The sequence below is a fragment of the Dermacentor variabilis genome, chromosome 4, assembly GCF_050947875.1.
Source record: "Dermacentor variabilis isolate Ectoservices chromosome 4, ASM5094787v1, whole genome shotgun sequence".
NCBI lineage: Eukaryota > Metazoa > Arthropoda > Arachnida > Ixodida > Ixodidae > Dermacentor > Dermacentor variabilis.
In genome coordinates this window covers 46,420,061-46,439,298 of record NC_134571.1, presented here as the reverse complement: position 1 = coordinate 46,439,298, position 19,238 = coordinate 46,420,061, and the positions used below count along the sequence as shown (strand labels likewise).

The 19,238-nt window shown below is 47.9% G+C and overlaps 1 protein-coding gene across 1 annotated transcript in view; it reads left to right on the top strand.

The window, feature by feature from the left end:
* The window catches only part of LOC142579052 (dachshund homolog 1-like), a 252,665-nt gene that overhangs the window by 127,978 nt on the left and 105,449 nt on the right, over positions 1-19,238 (top strand). The window contains exon 3 of the mRNA XM_075688875.1: positions 2,273-2,341. Coding sequence (XP_075544990.1) covers positions 2,273-2,341 — 69 coding nt within the window. The remainder of the gene's footprint in view (positions 1-2,272; positions 2,342-19,238) is intronic.

Genomic DNA, 19,238 nt, shown 5'->3' with positions numbered 1-19,238 from the left:
ACCTCTGCTTTCAATGACCATGTTTTACGTGTGTCTCCCAGCCAACGCACGTGATTTAAGTGTATGCGAAACACATCAACTAAGCTTTGATAATAACGGTGGGAGGCTTGCCGGCGTGAGCATTAGTCAGACAGTAAATATCACTTTTCGTGTGCTAGCCGTTACTGGGGCGATCATTTAGAAATGGGATTGGGCCGATCCCTAAAGCATCACGTGTTGGCGTAGGAGGAGGAAATAAAGAGAGAAGGTAGAGATGCTAGCCTGAAATGCGTCTGGTTGGCTACCCTACTCTGGGAGACGGGACATACGTTAGAGTGGGGCAAATATAAAGGAAGAATAAAATAATAAATAAATAAATAAAGATAATGACAATAATAAGAAAAGAAAAAGAAAAAAGAGGAAAAATAATGAGCCCCTCCCGTGCCACTAAGTATAACGGGATTTAAAAATTAAAAAAGTAATAATAAAGAAAAGTAGAGAAATAGGTAAGGAAAGGAGGAAGTAAAGAAAAAGAAAAAAGAAAGGGAGAGAGAGAAAAGAAAAAAAAGGAGAGAGAGAAAGATAAAAGGGGTAGAGCTACCATCCGGCTGGCCACGACCAAGGGAACGGGCAAGGAAATCAGGGGCGTTTATTGAATATCATTTGATAGGGGAGACGGGACAGATGGAATAGAAAGATGGCATAGAGGGAGGGGAGGGAGAGCTGCGGTGGGCCTGGGCGAAACAAAGGCGTTCACATAGGCCAGTCGCCCTCAAGAAAGTCATAAGTGCCTTCACAGCTTTGTGCGCGGACGAGGTCTTCAAGCAGCACCTGCACAGACAACGGCCGATCGTCCAGCCATCGCAATGCGATAGATAATGTTTGTCTTCCCGACTGAAATCTATGAAATTGGCACAACAAACGTTCGACGTTCTCTTCGACGCCGCAGTGGTCGCATGCAGCACTTTCGGTCAGTCCAATCAAAGTAGTATACGCCTTCGTGAAAACCGCTCCCAGCCACGGCTGGTACAGCTAGAAGCGACGCCTCACGTCGGTGAAGCCCGAGTGGAGGTCGGAGTTGGAGCGACGGGTTCAGTTCGTGCAACATGGTGCGTCTTATATTTGGGGTGTTCCACTCTGCTAAAGAGAGCTGGCGCGCCATGGGATGAAGCTGCCTCGCACCGTCTGTCCTGGAAAGAGGAATGCGAACGCTGTGTTGGTCTTGATGTGACTCTCGGGCAGCTTCCTCTGCTTAATCATTTCCACTGATTCTGCAATGGCCAGGTAGCCATTGGAAAATAATTTCGTGGCCTTTTTGTTTGACATCAATGACGTAAATGTTTGTTGGCGTAAATTGCGCTCGTATAGATAAACGTGAACGAATGAATTGATTGTAGTGTTTTGCGTGCCAAAACCACGATTTGAATATAAGACGCGCCGTAGTGGGGGACTACGGATTAATTTTGAGCACCGGGGAGTCTTTCACGTGCCCCCAGAGCACGGGACACGGGCGTTTTTGCATTTAGCCCCCGTCGAAATGTGGCCGCCGCGGCCGGAATTCGATCCATATCCACTAAGCCACCGCGGCGGGTTATAGCTAAACGTCGAACTTCTCGACAATATGGTTAGTGCACCGCTTAAAATACCATTGCATTGCGCTACTCTACGCAGTAAACTGACTCATGACATTATTTTTGGTTAGCGGTGTTTGTGTTTACTGTTCGGAACATTTAAAAGTAAGTCGCATCTGCATATGGATACACCATTACCGAAAGCGTTAAAACTTTGAGAGATAAGAAGAAAAAGTATTGTCGAGGCAAGAAATGAAAGCAATGTAAAAATTACAAGAAATATGTATATAATAGAAAGTTTACAAAAGCCGAGTTTCCAGTGTCGTTAAAGCTTCATGTTGGTAGTTTAAATTTCGAGAGAACTTGTGAATTCCTTTGCACTTTGTTTGTTTGTATGTTGTTTGTCTTTTTGTTATTCATCTCCTGGTAGATGATAGTAAGGACACACAGGCACGTGACGGCAGCGTGCTTTTTTCAACTTATTGCTTTTCGGTCTGGCCGTTTTCTAAAGCCACTCGGAAAGATAGTGGACCAAGGACAAAGGGGTGTGGGAGGACGCGGTGGGTGCGTAAATTTAGCCTGCATTCTAGTGTGTGTGCGCGCGTGTGTGCGTGCGTGCGTCTGTGTGTGTTTGTTTGTTTGTGTGTGTCTTTGTGCCATCCAAGTGACTCTCGTGCGATGCACATCTTGATCCTCGTATTTCTTTCTCTGTGTTTTCGTAGCTATCCGTTCCTGTCACAAGAGAAGAGGTACCCTGGAGAGGATGCATCTATCCAGTCTCGGTCTAGAAAGTATGATGTTTTTTTCTTCTATGCTTCATTTGGCATATCGCTTAGCGTATCAGCACGCTTGATTTTATTATATTATACCTGCTATAGTAGTCTTCAATGAATGCGATACACAGTCAGGGGCTAAAGTCTAGAGGCCTTGATATCAGGAAAAATCCTAATTTTTTTTCTAGCCCATATCTACAACGTGGAATTATTCCCAAGCATTACGTTGGCCGAACAGGATCGCGTAGACTGAATAACGCGTGATTTCAGCCTGCATGCCACGGCTGCGATTAGAAACAAAGCTTTAGCGGCTTCTGCAGTATCGTGAACTTAGCTCGTGACCGTCCTTATGTACGCGATGTGATCTTTTGCAATTACTTGTTTCCCACCGAACTATCCCTCATCGAACGGTGAACGTGATCCTGTACGGATGCCTTTTTTTTGTCCCCCTGTCCTTTGTCAGTGGATGGAAATGATCTAAAGAGGCTGCGTCATCAACTGCGCGAAGCGTGTACTTTAGAATATGATCTTCTTTTGTGTGTTGTTGAGAAATGTGTGCTGTACATGTAGCAAAAGGAAGCGTGAAATAGATCGTACGTTTTTTAATTGCTGGCCCCCGTTTTCCCTGTCATAAGTGCTCTATTTCCTATAATGCGCGCTGCAGTGAAACCAGGGTTAATTCCGACCCAACGACTGGTTTTCTGACATACACGCACATCCGCGTGTAACAGTGCTTTTTTTTCCTTTTTTTCTACATTCCACACCTTTCGGAATGCGGTCGGCACGGTCGGGAAACGAACCCGCGACCTACTGCTCAGCGACAGAACGCAACCGTGGCGGCAAGACCTGAAGACAGTTTTCCCGTTTTTGCTCATTTGGGGACTAGCGTGTTACTGCCACTTTGTCAAGCGTTATTCGGCGTGAATGAAGCAAGAGGAAGTGCTAAAACAGTGTGACAACTGCAAGCAGTGTGGCATCTAATATACAGCGGCAAGTGAAAAGGCCAGGACTTGCGTCAAATACCAGGCTGTGTGTTTTTTTTTTCTCCTGTGTGCGTATGCGTCGTGCAACCTTGTCTTCGCACATTGGCCTCTCAATTATGTATTAAATTTTCACACCCGTGTGCAAAGCTAGCCTGAATAACTTTACGTGTAGTGGGTGGTATCAAGAAAATTTCGAGACTATAGCTCTGATTTCAAGAAAGTAATGTATTAACGTTCATTCAAACACTGTCACCTTCGATATAGTTCCATTGCTGAGCAATACGACGTTGCAAGTGTTCTTGCCATCTTGCGAACATGTCCTGGAAGCCTTTTTTTTTTTTTTTTCATGTAGAAGCCGTGCACTTTCTGCGATTCATGCTTGATTTCAGCAGTCGTTTTAAAACGTCGACCTTTGAACTGGGTGTGTATAGTTTTAGTTTTTTTTTTTTTAAGAAAGAAGAACTATACACCGCGGTGAAGCGCACAGACAGAAACTGTGAGACTCAAGTGGGCGCACACTTCTCAATCGACCAGTGGGTGCGTAGTTAAGTTCAGCGTTATCTCTGCAGGCGGGACATAGAAACCTTTTATTCCCGAGTGTATACGTTTGCAGCGAATCACACTGCGGCAGAAGCTGTAACGTGCGCGTCTTTGACAGATTGAACAAGTTGCTAAAAGTACAGCTTCATTATAAAAAATGTCTGACAAAACTAAAGAAGTTCCACGTTTTGGTTTTTAGACATCGTACCACAAACAGTCGCGGCGTTTCAAAAAAAAATAAAAAATATTGAGGATGGCCACCATGGTGCCAGCTCCTTCTGGCAACAACCCAAGCGCCGTGCCGTGGCTATCTTTGTCACAAGCAGACTGTTTTAGCGACGGTAATTAGCGGGCTCTACTATCGGACCGAAGCGTCTTGCCCGACCTTCTACGCGTCTGCAGGCTTCTCGTGAGCACAACCGCGCCGAAAAGGCTGAAGTAAGCAAACAGGCAGAGAAGAGAGGAAAAAAAATGAAGATAGAAAGAAAGCTATAAAACGATTGTGAGCGCACAACTTCGCATCTGCTCGTCGCGGACAGACGCTGACTCCGGTATTGCCACTCCTCGGTGTTAGAAAGACGAGGGGGGAACGAAAATAAAAGATCATCGAACACCTCCGGGTGTTGCATCTCAAGGCCGTGGCGAGCGCAGACTATTTGCGGCCGAGCGCTCCTTATTTTGAGACGAGCGGGAGGCTTAGAAGAAGGCAACGCAGGGGCTTCCATCGGCCAGTGCAAGAAAGTGGGAGGGGGGGACATTAAACAAACATTAAACGCTTTTTTTTTTTTTCACAAAGGGAGAACCGGGACGCAATGGGGACGCCGTCTGTCTGTCTGCCTGGCGGGAGCAGCAGCGCGCTCTGTCGGACTCTTAACGGCTGGCGTGTTTATATAAATCGTGGACCGGCATTGTGATGATAATTTCTGGTCACCCCACGGGGAACCCGCGCTGCACCGGCGTGTCTCGCGTTTCAGCTCCTTTGTCGAACACGCTGATGCCTCGGTGGGTCGGTCGGCGGTGGCTTCGAACGCCGGCGGAGCCGTCGTGCTCGACCACTTGGAAGATTTGCTTTCTGTACGGAACCGACCGCGGCAGTCACCGGCACCGTCACCGCGGAAGCCGACAAACTGCATCGGAGTGGAAAAAAAGAAGGGAGAGAGAGAGAGAGGTTTGTTTAATCAACGCCACCCAGAATTCTAAGAACTTAAACAGTTGTAGAGGTTCTAAATAGACCCAAGCCCTTTGCCAGTCGCCACGTCGCGCTGTTAACAGAGCTCCTGCCAGCTTCTGGTTTCTCCCACAAATTCTGCGCCACAAATGAGTACGTTGTGAAATGTAAGCTCCCACCGCAAATCTACGCAACGCAGATTTGCGGCACAGAATTTGTGGGAGAAACCAGAAGGTATATATATATATATATATATATATATATATATATATATATATATATATATATATATATATATATATATATATATAAACCAGAACGGAAATAGCGTGAAGACAGCTTGTATAGCATAGCCAACTAAGCGAGCATAGTTCATTGAGCTTCCGCTTAGCCTCGCAAAAATGGAAACAATGTATGCTTCTATAATTTATCTTTATCTTATCTTCTATAATTAACGTCTTAAAAAGCGACATCTACAAGTTTACATAGAAAAGCATTGTTTGATCAGCACTTCCAATTTATTTTTAATTGATCCGCTTATTGAGTTTAATATTAATCTTGCCTTGTGAAGAAATGTGCAAACTATTATTATGAAATTGCGGGTTATTTCCGCTTACACCAAGCACTTTTTCAAGCGTAGTATTGGGTGCGCTGAGAGCCCACGGTGCGGCTTCAGCCATGAACACAAAGATGTACCCATATGTCGTACTGTTTTTGTATGCCCTCGTCATGGAGATACCAAGGCATTGACTGAAATTGTCACTAATGGCACTAGGTCGAAGTACTAGATCGACACTAAATCGACACTTGATCGACACTAGACCGATAGTAGATCGATATTAGATCGACAGACGGACACAAGCGCTAGAGCTTATGTCCGTCTGTAGTTTGTTTAAAGGAAATTATTTGGACAGTGGCCAACAAATGCGATGGCATAGTTCAGCGCCACTAGCGGATCTACGTGCACCACAGGGTCCTTTAATAAATAAATAAATAAATAAATAAATAAATAAATAAATAAATAAATAAATAAATAGAAATAAAAGACTTCCTCGTGTGTGCGTTTGGAATTTACTGTCATCTGAAGCTTTGTGTATGATAAGTGGTATTCTTTAATGTTGCACTGTTGTATTGAGAGTTTCTTTGGGATTTTGTTTTGTATGTACTGTTATGTGGAAGACATCATGTTATGTACGTATGCAGTGTTATACGTATGTCATCTATTTACGGTATGCTACACATGTTTCTTGTATATTCATGTCATATATATGCAGTACGTCTTGTGTACATGTTACATATACAGGACTATCAGAATGTATAGCGCCATATATGAAGAACACCAAATACTTATAAGACAAGGTACATCCGGTGCCGCGTACCATCTCCTGTTTATCATGCCAACAAAAACACGCTTAACTCTTAATAAGGCGAACACAACAGCAAGAGTTCTTTATCGAAATAACGGAGGATCTTACATGCAGCGTCAGAAGGTATTTTTGTAAATAAACGCAGTCTGCTGGCCTTCTGGTCGCATCTCGGTTGCAATCGATTTCGGAGCGCTAACCATCATGTTCCTTTATGGGGTGGAGCGTATTGTACGTTCCGTAATGAATGAGCTAAAGACGAAGACACAATATTTCTAAGTTTTCGGATTTAAGTAAGCAAAGAAAACCGGACTTCGAGGATCTCAAGTACCGCTCCGTATAAGCATTACCAGACACGCCGCAATAAGCCCCCCGCACGAAATATGCATGCCCCGTCGCCGTCGTCGTCGATTCATTCGCGCGAGCAATCGACGTGGAACAAAAATCAGTGTTATAAATGCTGCGCTCACACACCGTTTCTTCATATCGCGGGAAGGCTCACTTTGCAAATTGAATCATTTTTCACGCTCTAACGAAGAAAGAATATCGTCGACGGTGGCGCGGTCTCACGTTCTTGCTACCTGTGCATATATATATATATATATATATATATATATATCTTTCGTTTCTCTCTGGTTTATTCTTACGTCGCTCGTTACTGCGAAAGGGCTCGAGACATTTGCTCGCGGGCCATTAGAGCTCATGAAGAAATCGCCAGTCTAGCATGAACCGCGTGTAAGGAAATCTTAGCGGATTCGAACAAACCGCACGCACCGTGAAAGCATTTGCCTCGGCACTCGGAACGGAAAAGATTTGATTAGAAGCTCGACCGCAATGGGCGGTTTCGTGCGCTCGACTGCGCCCGTATGTTATAATACGCGCGTGTGCTATTAGTCGAGCTCGTCTTTTTAAGCGGACGGGATGTTAGTGTGGAGGAGATGCGTGTCGCAGTTAACGTACAGATTGAGCACTACTTCCGCGTTGACCAGTGTGAAACGCAGTATCTTTTTTTTTTCTTTCCATCTTGCGCCAATGAAGGAATATTGCAGCAGGCACGCCTACAGCTTTCCTTGGGGTTAAATTATTGCCGTATGGAGGGGGGGGGGAAGGGATCAACACTGTTTATGCAAATCTCAGCAAGGATGGAACGTACCTCTTAACATTATAAGTCTAGCAGTTATTTTATTTTTTGTGGACGTTGTAGGTGAATGCTCATAAAATTAGCGTCACTTGATTTTTCTTTACTTGTTGCTGAGCTAGTCGGTTCATACTGTACTATGGACCATAGCAACTATGGCCACTTAGCGCAAATCACCAAAAATAAGGGGAGGATGGGACAAGGTCAGCTCGAACTCTCGACTGTTTATTGTGCACGCAGGTACATCGACTTTATACCAAAATATCCTTCAAATCGTGCATAACAAACGCGCATTACAGCACCGGCTTTTTTTTTATCGCACATGAATACGTGACTGTTTGCGTTTGTTTTCGCATTTATGGCGACAGTGTATCAGTTTACTGTAGTGTGATTGTTCTCATTTGCTTTAATATTTATACTGTAACACATAAGTTGATTATAACGCGTATAGCTAAGCTGCGTGGTTGCTTAGTGACTATGGTGTTGGGGTGCTGTGCACGAGGTCGCGAGATCGAATCCCGGCCACGGCAGCCTTATTTTGATGGGGGGCGAAATGCGAAAACACCCATGTACGTAGATTTAGGCGTAGGCTAAAGAACCGCAAGTGATCCAAATTTCCGGAGTTCCCCCACTACGGCGTGCCTCATAATTACATCGTGGGTTTGGCACGTAAGACCCCATAACTTAACGCGAATAGCTCTAAGCGCACGGATTACAAAACTCGTCCCAACGAAGCATTCGAATGCGGCTTGACGTCACAGCACCGTCGTCATGGCTTGAGAGAGAGGACTCGTGAAAGTCGTAAGCCCGCATTTAAAACGAAGTGTGATAAAACATCATTGAGCAAGATATGTATTATTATTTTCATAATTTCTCGCTATATTCTTGAGCGATATCGCTGTTTGCATGTACAAAGAAAAATGTATAGCCCCAGAAATTACTTCACATTTACTAGTCAAAGCACACAAAGTGACTTGATGGTTGCTTTTAGGCAGCGCACAAGCTTTACCCCTTTTTCGAGGCTCTGCATCTTCTTTTTTTAATATATAGGTCTCCTTAGGTACAATAAACGGAGCTCGGCGGCTCGCGCTAATCGGCGCCGACCGCTTTGCCGAGTGACAAATGTTTCGCGCTCGCGTTCCCCTCATTCCCCGCGAGCCTGCAGGCGAAGCTCATTACACTTTTAAGTCGCCCGTCATTTCTCGACTTTCCCATCTGCATATACTACATAGATACCACGTCCGCTTCTTCGCCTTCCGGCTTTCTCGTTCTGCGTTTCGCGTTTCTAATCCTTTCTTTTTCTCGCGCGCGAAGAAAATCGCGCGCACCGCGTGTGCGTGGCTCCTCTCATATTTGCCGCTGGTATCTGTGCGACCCGCTCACGCGAGCCAGCCGGAGCGTTAAATGTCGGCGGCGTGGATTTTTCCGCGGTGACAAATGTTCCGGGCCGAAGATCCTGGCTCCGCACAGCGGCCCCTCTTCCACGTTTCCGTCGTCTCTGGCTTGGCTCGGCTCGCGAAGCTCGTCTCTAAAGGTTTTTTTTTTTTTTCCTGGCCCTTGAATGAGCCCCGCAGACTCGCATGCGCCCTGAAGAGAGAAAGGGAAAAATGGAAGGGGAGAAAAAATAAAATAAGCACCGGGCACATCTCTTCGGTGAACTAGCATTAGGCCAGCGAGTACTAGCAGAGTACTAGTTGTACTAGTGGTCTACTAGTTCGACAAGTAGTAGAACTAGTAGCAGGCCGGACACACGTTGCTCCGGCCAGAAAATGCACGAACTTGCTGCCGTGCATAGGCCAAGGATCTAGTGGTAGTGGGAAAACGGGAATGATCGATAAATATACAAAGAAAATAGAAAAAAACACACAAAAAAAAATAAAAGAATGTGGGAGTGCAGACATCTTTCCGATTTTTTTTTTTTTGCTATTCTTTCTTTTCTCCTTTTCGAACGGATAAGTTCTGTGTCCCAATTCCCAACACGCATTTCTCTGTCTTTTTGTGGCGTTTGGGATAATAATATTATAGCAATAATATTAAATTAAACGTTAGAGTATCTTAATTTGGTTTCACATTGCTCGCTATAGTAATGCCAGCGCGCGATAGCGTTGCTTCGTAATATTTATTTTTCTTTCTTTTCACAGAAATATAAGAGAGGAAGCTTTTTTTTTTTCGGCGTTCTCAAGGTATGGGCAGCGCCACGCAGGCAAACCATGCGCAGAAACCTTAAACACGCAACCTTAGGCAAGAATAAAATGTCTGGCCTTCGAGTTATTTAGTTACCTGAAAGACTCTCGAAGCGGGCATCCCCGGTTTCTTTCTGAAAACCCAAATACCGCATTTCCAGTTGCTCGCTTTCCTCGCGTTTGGCTCGTTCGCTTGTTCTTCTCAGGAAACACGAGTTCCCTGCGCCGCCTCACAACTGCGTCTGCCAAGCCCGAAGACACGGCCAGATGCAACTGTAATGAAGCGAGTCCACAGAACTCGAATCACTCGCTTGTTCTCGTCTTGAAGAATTTTTTTTTTCTTTTCGCCTCGCCTTTCTTTGGAGATATTGCAGAGACGGGAGGTCGCTGCGTCAACAAGCGGCTGGCCGCGCGCATGCGGCGGTCCCAGTCTGAGGGTGTGGGCGGGAGCGAGGCGTGGACGGGCCATGCATCACGTCACGTGACCAGCAGCGTTTTCGAGAATGAGGCATAACTGCGATGTTCACAGAACAAGGGCCGGAATGAGTGAGCAGTTTTGAATGCAGTAGTATACAGTCCATGCCTCGCCCGACGCAGTTCTGTTCTTGATTTGCCTTACGGAGAACAATTTGGTGCAACAAGCAGGAAAGGACTTAAAACGTGAATAGTTACTCTCCTGTTGAAGCGAATAAGTTTTCATTGTCAAAGGTCCATGTATTAACGCAGTCTTTGAAAATAACGAAATTCAGATTGTTTCCGTGTTTGTAGATTTATGAGACGGTGGTAGCTTTAGCGGAAGAAAGATGAAGTGAAGGCCGTTGGGGCAGGAATGTTAATAGACTTTGGTTTGTTGGCTAATCTGCTTGTGGAGAGGAGACTGGTGCAGTGAAAGTTTGAGGAAGAGAGTTACAGAGTATTCAAGAGTTTCGGGAATACACACGCACTCAATCGTCCACATTTAGAGACCTCAAAGTAACAGATCCAAGCGCCCGATTAGACACGCCGTGCTTCGTGGTGCTAGTTATATGTCCTTACGTGATCATCGCACGGCGCACGTTCTGTACTGGTTCTATGACGAACCGATTTGCTTGTCATCTTGACGATCATTTCTAATGCACCTTCTGATGATTATGTGTAGTTTCGCTTCAATTACGGATTTGCTTAGTTCTTTATAAGTATATAAAGCAACAACGGCAATGGACAAACAAAGTAAATTATTCCTGAATGCATTGACTACAATTTACCAATGCGGTAACCGCAATTACTGTGGCCGGTGTGCTCCATTTAGGCCCGTGCCATCGCTAAGAAACCATTTCGTAAATGAAGCTAAACCTTTGTTGTCAGTCTGAACATCTCTGTTGGCGGCGGACGCAGACGCTGTAGCTTTTGGTTCTCGACCAAATAGAATCGTTACAATCACGGGCCAGAGCTCGCAATTAAGCAGCCTATTGTACTGCACATTTTTCTGAGCGCGCACTGTACACATAGGCCGCCGCGCCTTTCGAGAGCAGCATTAATTACACCGGGGCGGTGCGGCGTAGCTCAGGCGCAGATGAGCGTTAACCTTCGGACGCCGACTGGAAACAATATTGCTCGCATCCGCAAACGCACAGGGTGTGTAGTAAAAGAAAAGAAACGAGGGAGGGCCGGGACTGACACGGACAAGAAACAATCAGAACACGGGGAGAGAGAAAGAGTGAAGAAGAACGCACGAAGCGACAGGCTTCTTCAACACCACCTAGCTCTGCGCGCACCCTTGACTGGGGCGTTCCTCGCTCTTTCTCTTGAAGCGGCTGTTCATTTCCAGTCCGGGTTTCGTTTGCCGGTGCGAATTGTCTGGCTCGCGCGCGCGTGGTTTTCCGTTTGCTCTGGGTTATACGTTCGAGTGGGCGGACAGCCGGGAAAGTTCTTAGGCGCTGTGTCTGTCTGTCGGTGTGGCGGTGGCCCTGGAGCTCCGGGTCTCGTCTCGGGCAGCAGATCCGGGGAGTAACCCCTCCTTCCCCCCCTCTGTATGTGTACGTATACGATTCCTGCGTGCTCGCTCGCTCGGTTGTGGTGGGTCTAAGTTTCAACCGCGGTACGGCAGGATTCCCATCTCGGCTTGCCGAACGAAGCGTGTATACGCGTGCGGATCGCTCGGTCCTTCCTGCGGCGTTCTTTTCGGCTCGCTCACTCGCGCGAGCGCTTCCTTCTGCAGTGGGCGAGACCACCTGTTAATTTCCGCTTGTCGGTCTGGGGATTCCGCGCGTGGCCGACACACCTCCCGCTTTCGCAGCGAGAGCGTACCTTTGCACTGTCTTTGCTTTTCTGGTTGCTGGCGAGGCGCGCGTGCCGGCGAGTATGACCGTTTCGCCGAACGCGTAAGACGTGTATGCTGTCCCAGTCGTTTTTCTGTTGCCAATGTGTCTGCGTGAGCGGGCTTGGGTTCTAGTCCAGGCTCGAGTGGATTGAGGGCAGAGGGAGGGGAAGTAACGCGGCATGTTAAAGCAAATGCGCGAAACATTTGACCTGGTGGGTCAGAATTGTGGCTGTTTCCCGCTGTTGCTTTCTTTCCGCTCTCTGAGCCCACGACACGCAGTGCACTCCCAGCGGCTGAGTCCACCTGTGCTTCCAGTAAAGACAGCGCATTTCGGCGCTGTAACCTTCACAAGGAGTTGTATGCGTGTGCTAGTCGAAGTCGTGCAGTAGCAGCGGAAAGAAAGAAGCAATGTAAAAATGTGGCTATGTAAACTGAATAATTAGGCCCACTTCACAGGCGCCCACCGCCGCTTTCATGACAAAGTATTTATGACAAAGTGCCTGAGTCGTAAGAGAACGCTCTGACGCTTACTTTAAAGTTTATTATAATACTATTGCCCCACAGAGCGACTTGCTCTCTGTTTTTCCCTATGTATTTAGATTTATTTACACGCTGCTTCATTTGTGTCGTGTTGCTCTCGGTAGTTGCGGTTCTCGCTTGTAATGAATCGCTCACTACATTGGAAAGCATTAACCACGTGGAATAAAAAGGCAGCGATGATAAAACATGAAATGTAGAACAAATGTGTACACCTACGGATGCCGCTCAAAAATTTTCCTTGTTTAGCAATCAATCCATTCAGTTCACACATATGGTTGGAGCTGACAAAGCAGCGCGGGTCGATCTTGAAGCATTGTTATATATAACACAAAGTGCTGACTCGAAGCGAAGTGCGCCGAACAGGGCATGCGCCTAACGAAAAGAACATCCGGTTTCGTACCTCGGACTTCGTTTGCAGCCTGCACCACGTTTGCTGTTTTATACCAAACTGCGAGCTTCCAACAGTCCACTAAACTTTTCCTCAGCACGCGGCCCACGGCATCCGTTGCAGCTGCCACCGCCAAACGTTTAATACTCCGCTCGTCAACACACAGAGACAGACCTCACAACGTGCTCTCCGCGCCCGCTTTACGCAATTCGAAGAACGGAATGGGCCGCGTGGCTGCGTACGGTGGCCAGAGCGAAGGCGATTGCTCGCTCTTGAGTGACGTTTTCATCTGGTTCCGTCAATCACGACGCTTCAAGCGCGTACGCACGCACTGCTTCTTCGTGACTGACTGACTGCGCTCTTGGTGCGTTTTCGGGGAAACCTGCTTTGGAAAAGCCGACAGGACCGGTGCGTTTGCTGCGTGCATATCTATAGTATAATGTGGCAACTTCTCGCTTCGTTTCTTATCTACGGTGGTTCTGCACTCGTATTTTGCAATGTTGTTTTCGTTACCTAGCTTCTCTCTCTCTCTCTCTCTCTCTCTCTCTCTCTCTCTCTTTCTTGACTCGCTGCACTGAATTCGTGTTTACCGGGCCTCTCTTCTGCCCGACCCATGCCGTGCCGCCAGATACTGCGTAGAGCTGGCGCGGGAAAGGGCAATGGGTTCGGCCGCAAGGTTTTGGTTTAAACGGCGCGTACGCCGCAGGCCTGCGTTGTGCCTGCCTCCCCGGCAGCCTCATCCGACTTGACGTGACGCTGGCAGCGGAAACGGTCGCAGGTGGGGCAGGAGACCTTTCCCACGCTCGGGGTCTCCGCTCGCGCCGCTCCGTGCAGCATATATGCGTATATACGTGTGCCGCGTGCGCCCTGTCGTTTGTTGTCTCACGTATATATCTGCCGCGTGTTTGTGCTGCGACTCCGAAGTGACTGGCAGGGCTCTGGTTCGTACGCCACTTGTATGCGTGCGTTTCTGACTGCGTGGCGGTGCCGTGCGGCCGAGAGTGAACGTGGCGCGTAACATGTGTGGTCGCTATAGCTCTATAGGTTATTTCGCGTGGCCTCCTTTTGATTAAACACCGACGCGTAGCTTCATCCTCTATAGTGTATATTACGACTGTCACATTGCCGCCGTGCTGAGATCACGTCGTCTATAGCTTCATCGCTCAGAGGGACGCATTGTAGTGCTGTTTATAAGAAAACTATGCATGCTCTCCTCATCACCCATCGCATAATAAGAGAATAACGATAAGGCTGTGAGCTTAGCTGGAGTCTGCATTTGTTCTCACATGGGGGCCGGTGTGTTGCAGACAACATCGTGAGCCGAATGGGAAGTGGCCTCGAGAGCAAGGTTTGGTATTGATTGATTGAGAACGTTGTCTATCTTATCGACTGCACACGGTGATTTGGTGCATTGATGTTTATGACTAGGTGTTCCTTAAATCCGTGGCGAAACGGCGACAGGAATATGTGGCGCGCGCTCGCGTATGCCTGCTGCATCCGGCCGTTCTTCATTATCGGCCTCAGAACCCCCTACACCGCTTCACTCCTTTTCGTGACAAAATTCTTCCCACAGAGCGCTTTATTTGCGAAATCGTAACTTGTAGCGCTAATCACATATAATCCATGGGTACAGTTATCGAAAATGCTGCTTGACATTCTGCGTTATACATGACCTTTCCTTGTGACAAACGCCGAAGGTATAAGTTCTGCATTTATCTTGAAGGAGGAAAAAAGCAATCATAGCCCCCATATATACGAGCGATAAAGCATTAAAAAAGCAAATAGAGTCATGGTCCACACGCGTTTACTTTCGGGAGGGCGAGTCGCTGCTTGATATTTATTTCGCTGAAAACGAAGCATAGCTCAGCCCATTGCTACACCGAGACTGCTAAAGCGACCGCGGAAGAGGCGAGGCATTCTGCCAGACAGAATACGTCAAATGAATCTAAGAAACAAATTGAATGAAGTGCAGCGAATTGCGATACCGGGAGGACTACTGCAGAAATCTCTGGCCATGTCCCACCAGCTCGAGGCGGCGTCGGGCTGCGGCACCTCGGCCCGGCGCGCTTTCTCAGGCCCGGCTGCACACAATGAATCAATCAATCGCACTCGGGGTCCCCGCGCAACTTTCTCTTGTCAGATACACGAGCGCTCGCTCGCGCGCTCAAGTGGCCCATAGCGGCGATGCCAACCTGCCGCGCGGACAACGGAAGGGAGAAGCTGCTCTTTCGAGTGGGCAAGCGCTTATGCGCGCGGGAAGAAAAAGAAAACGAAGAAGGAAGATGAAAATAAACGAGGCGAGGACACGACGAAGCACAAAAGCTGCGGTGCCGGAGGCCGGTGCATCGCAGCCCTTTGCGAAGAGGCCGCTCGAAGGGTGGAGGAGGGGGGGGGGGGGGTGTATGGACGACCAGCGGTGGCCGGGCGGCGGCGTATACGCGCTTGACCCCCAGCGCGATCGGTCTTGACCGGACCCGACCTCCAGCTGCGCCATTCACAGCCGTGCTGACAGTAGAGTGAGAAACGCGCTCTGCAGGCGCAGCAATAGCCGAAAAAAGGGCGCCGTTTTGACACTTGTTTTTTTCTCTGGCGGCCACCGATTCGCGTACCACGTGTACTGGAAGGCGACGGCTCGAGATCGCGTACGTCTTACGAACTGAGCTTCAGGACGTGTAAAGGTGTAATGCGGGAGTTTCATCAGCGTTGGTACTGACATTGAGGGGAGAGATTGAGAGGTTGGCCTTACGGCGAGAAGCTGGAGAGAAAGAGAGAAAGCAATCGAAGCGGGGAGGTTAACCAGACGCACGTTCTGTTTGCTACCCTGCACTGGGGGAAGGGGATATAGGGAGAGATAGAGATAGAGAGGACTATAGGAAGGCAGGGATGTTAACCAGTCAAGGGTCTGGTTGGCCACTCTACGCTGGGGGAAAGGAGAAGGAGAGGAGAGAGAAGGGAGAGAAAGGTGTAGATACGTGTACGGACAGTACTGGAGTTAAAGCCGCTCTCGCAAACCAGACGTTCTGAGAAAGCACAAAAGTGCATTCACCGCCTTCTGAGCCGATGATCGGTGGGGATAGTGCTCTAGTAATGTCTGTTCACTCAGAAGACGATCATCGAATTTCCTGAATGCGTTGGACAAAGATTGTCCTTGTGTTTGAAATTGAGGACAATGGCACAATAAGTGGTCAATGTTCTCCTCGCATCCGCAAACATCACACGTAGGGCTATGAGTCATTCTAATTAGTGCTGAGTAGGCATTCGTGAAGGCAACTCCAAGCCACATCCGACACAGAAGAGACGCTTCGCGTCGGTGCAGACCGGCCGGAGGTCTCAGTTGAAGTGACGGGTTTAGCCTGTGCAGTCTTGTGCGCCTTGCATGTGCGCTATTCCACTCTGCTAAGGAGATCTTGCGAGCTAGATTGCGAAGTTGTCTCGTGGCGTCGGTCCTTGAGAGAGCAATGGAGACGCAGCGGTCTTCTTGGTTTGACATCCGAGTTGCTTTATCTGCCTCACCATTTCCTATGATACCGCAATGACCTGGTATCCACTGAAAAGATATATCATGGTCTTTTTCTCCTAAATGATGGACAAGTTCTACGGTTTCGTACGTGAGCTGATTGGGAGTTCTATGTCGGAGAAACTACTGCACACATTGCAAGGCCGTCATTGAATCGCAGAAGGCTGCCCATTTCCTAGCTCTTTCAGCACTTATCACATGAAGCGCGTCGCGGAGAGCCGCGAACTCTGCAGCTGTAGACGTAGTGACATGGGAAGTCTTGAACCGCTGGGTTATTCTCATTGTTGGTATAACTACAGCGCCACCGGAACTAGTTGATGTAGTTGATCCATCAGTATAGATGTGTGTGCAGTCGCTGTATTTCTCGTACAAAAGAAGTAAAGTTAGTTGCTTTAGTGCTGATGACGGCAAGCCCGACTTTTTCTGAAGGCTTGAGATTGTAAGATTTACTTGAGTACGGCGCACACACCATGGAGGAATGGAAGGTCTTGCCGGAGGTGTGCAACCTGACCTGACAGAAGCACGGTGCGCGAAGACAGTCGCACTGAATGTCGTGTGGGGCCTCTCTACTGGGAGACTTGCGAGGTGGTGGTAGGGGTCCGGGCGAAGTGTGTTACGTGTACACGCATTGTTTCAATGCTAATGTGCGTTCTAAGAGTGAAATCATGAGCGGCTGCAATAACTTCAGTCGTTGACGCACTCCGCGGTAGGCCAAGGCATATCTTGAAGGCTTCGGCTTGGGTGCTTTGGATTATATTCAGGTTAGTTCTGCAGGTGTTGGACATGACCGGTAGGCTGTACCGCAGTGAGAGAGAAAGAGAGAGTAGAATTCAGGAAGGCAGGGATGTTAACCAGTCAATAGTCTGGTTGGCTACCCTACACTGCTGTACCGCAGGAATCCGATAAAGAGGACACTGTACAGTTGCAGCATAGAGTGTATTGGCACTCCCCGGGTCTTTCCTGCTAGGAACTTAAACATATGGCAAATTCCTGTCAGGCGTTTTCTCACATAATTCACATGAGGAGTCAAGGAGAGATTTCTGTCAATGACCACCCCCAAAAATCTGTGACTCGTGCTGTACGAGATCAATTATCCGTCGACGGATATCACGTATGGAGACATTGATTTCCTGGTAAACGCCACCACTGCACACTTTTCATATGATATATCAAGTCGTTGCTTTTGAAGGTAAGATGATGGTTAAGTGGATGCCTGCAGGGACACACACACACAACGAGAGAGGTGGAGAGAACGAGGAGCATAGTGCTGCGCAACCGTGAATGTGCGCACCAGGACTCTAAACAATCGCACGTACTTATCGTGTTGAAGTACCGCGTTTCCTGCGCCATTGACATGCGCGGCCACAGTCCAAGGACTTCGCTTCGAAAGCGGACCCTTATTCACAAAAAGGCCATTATGCTATAGTTGTTCATAAGAGCAAATTTTAGATAATCCTGATGATGGAGATATTATTAAAGCGGGTGGACAGCCTATAACATAGAGCATATACGAACGAAAATCTTCGTGAATTCAGCCTATATAATCTTAGGAAACCAGAGTTAATTGTTAGTTGTGGCTAGCAGACATTGTATACTCTAGCTGTGCGGTGAAATAAAAGGTAGAACACAGCGTGAGCGTGCAAATTGCATAGCTGGCACGTTCACATATACAGTCACATACAAATTTAACGGGGTTTACCGGCTGTCATTGATTGACGTAGTCCTCATGCAGACGATACACCTTCATTGTGTATCGCAACGCGCAAGCGGTGTTTTTTCGCTAACCTGGAGGACAACATTCACGCGTACAAGAACGCCAACGAACTCTTGTCTTTCCTTGGAGAGTGCGTAAAGTGGAGTAAATACCTTCCCATTGTTCAGCCTGTCCCTGTAAAAAAAGAAAAGCAGCTGCCACACATTAGTGCTGTATGTCGCATGCCAGTTGCGCGTAAAATTCTAAGCTTTATTAATTATGCACCTTGTCTGCTAGTGAACTACTTGTTAGGCACATTCATGCTAGATGCATACCGTCTCTTGCATTTAGTATTTAGTTATATGCGCCTTCACTGTCGCCTGACATCGCGTGCTCGCTGTCTTTTCCCATGTGTTTTCGTGCGTGCGTGCTCGTTGGCGAACTGTGGAAGTATTTTGTTTCCTACATTAATGGCGCACATTTTCAGTGCTGAAGGTAAACGAAATAGCCGCAGAAGCGGGCGGAAGAGCAAGAAAGTATGTCCCTTATATTATCTGCTTTCTTTCGTTGCGTGGTAATATCAGCGCCTCTCGCACGTGAAAGGCTCACAGGTGCCACCGCTTTCTGAGCGACAAAATACAGAGCAGCATTGTTGACTGCATCTCGCCGAGTACCTACACTTCTTGCGATACACATTATCACTTGTGGCGAGCGCCATATCGCAAACCTCTCGCACCGTGGAGCGAAAACAGGTATAAAGAAAGAGATACGGCAGGCGAGCTGCGTCATATTACGATTCAATTTCGAAGCAAACAGCGGCGTGCCCCGCGCGTCGTGCCCGTTCATCCACCCGAGAACACCGACCGCTCGACGGGCGCGTACGCGGGAGAACAGCGCTCCTCTCTCCCGCAGCGCTTCCCACAACGAGAGGCCCGCGTTACCCCTGTCCTCGTCACAACCCCTACTACACCGTCGGGTGCCGTCCACACCTACACCCCGCACTCTCTCGTCCGCGCGGACGATGCACCGCGGGAGACGGGCGCTGCAGGCGCGCTCATATTATGTGTCGTCGTCCCTCGAAAATGAGATCGGCTACTTGGAC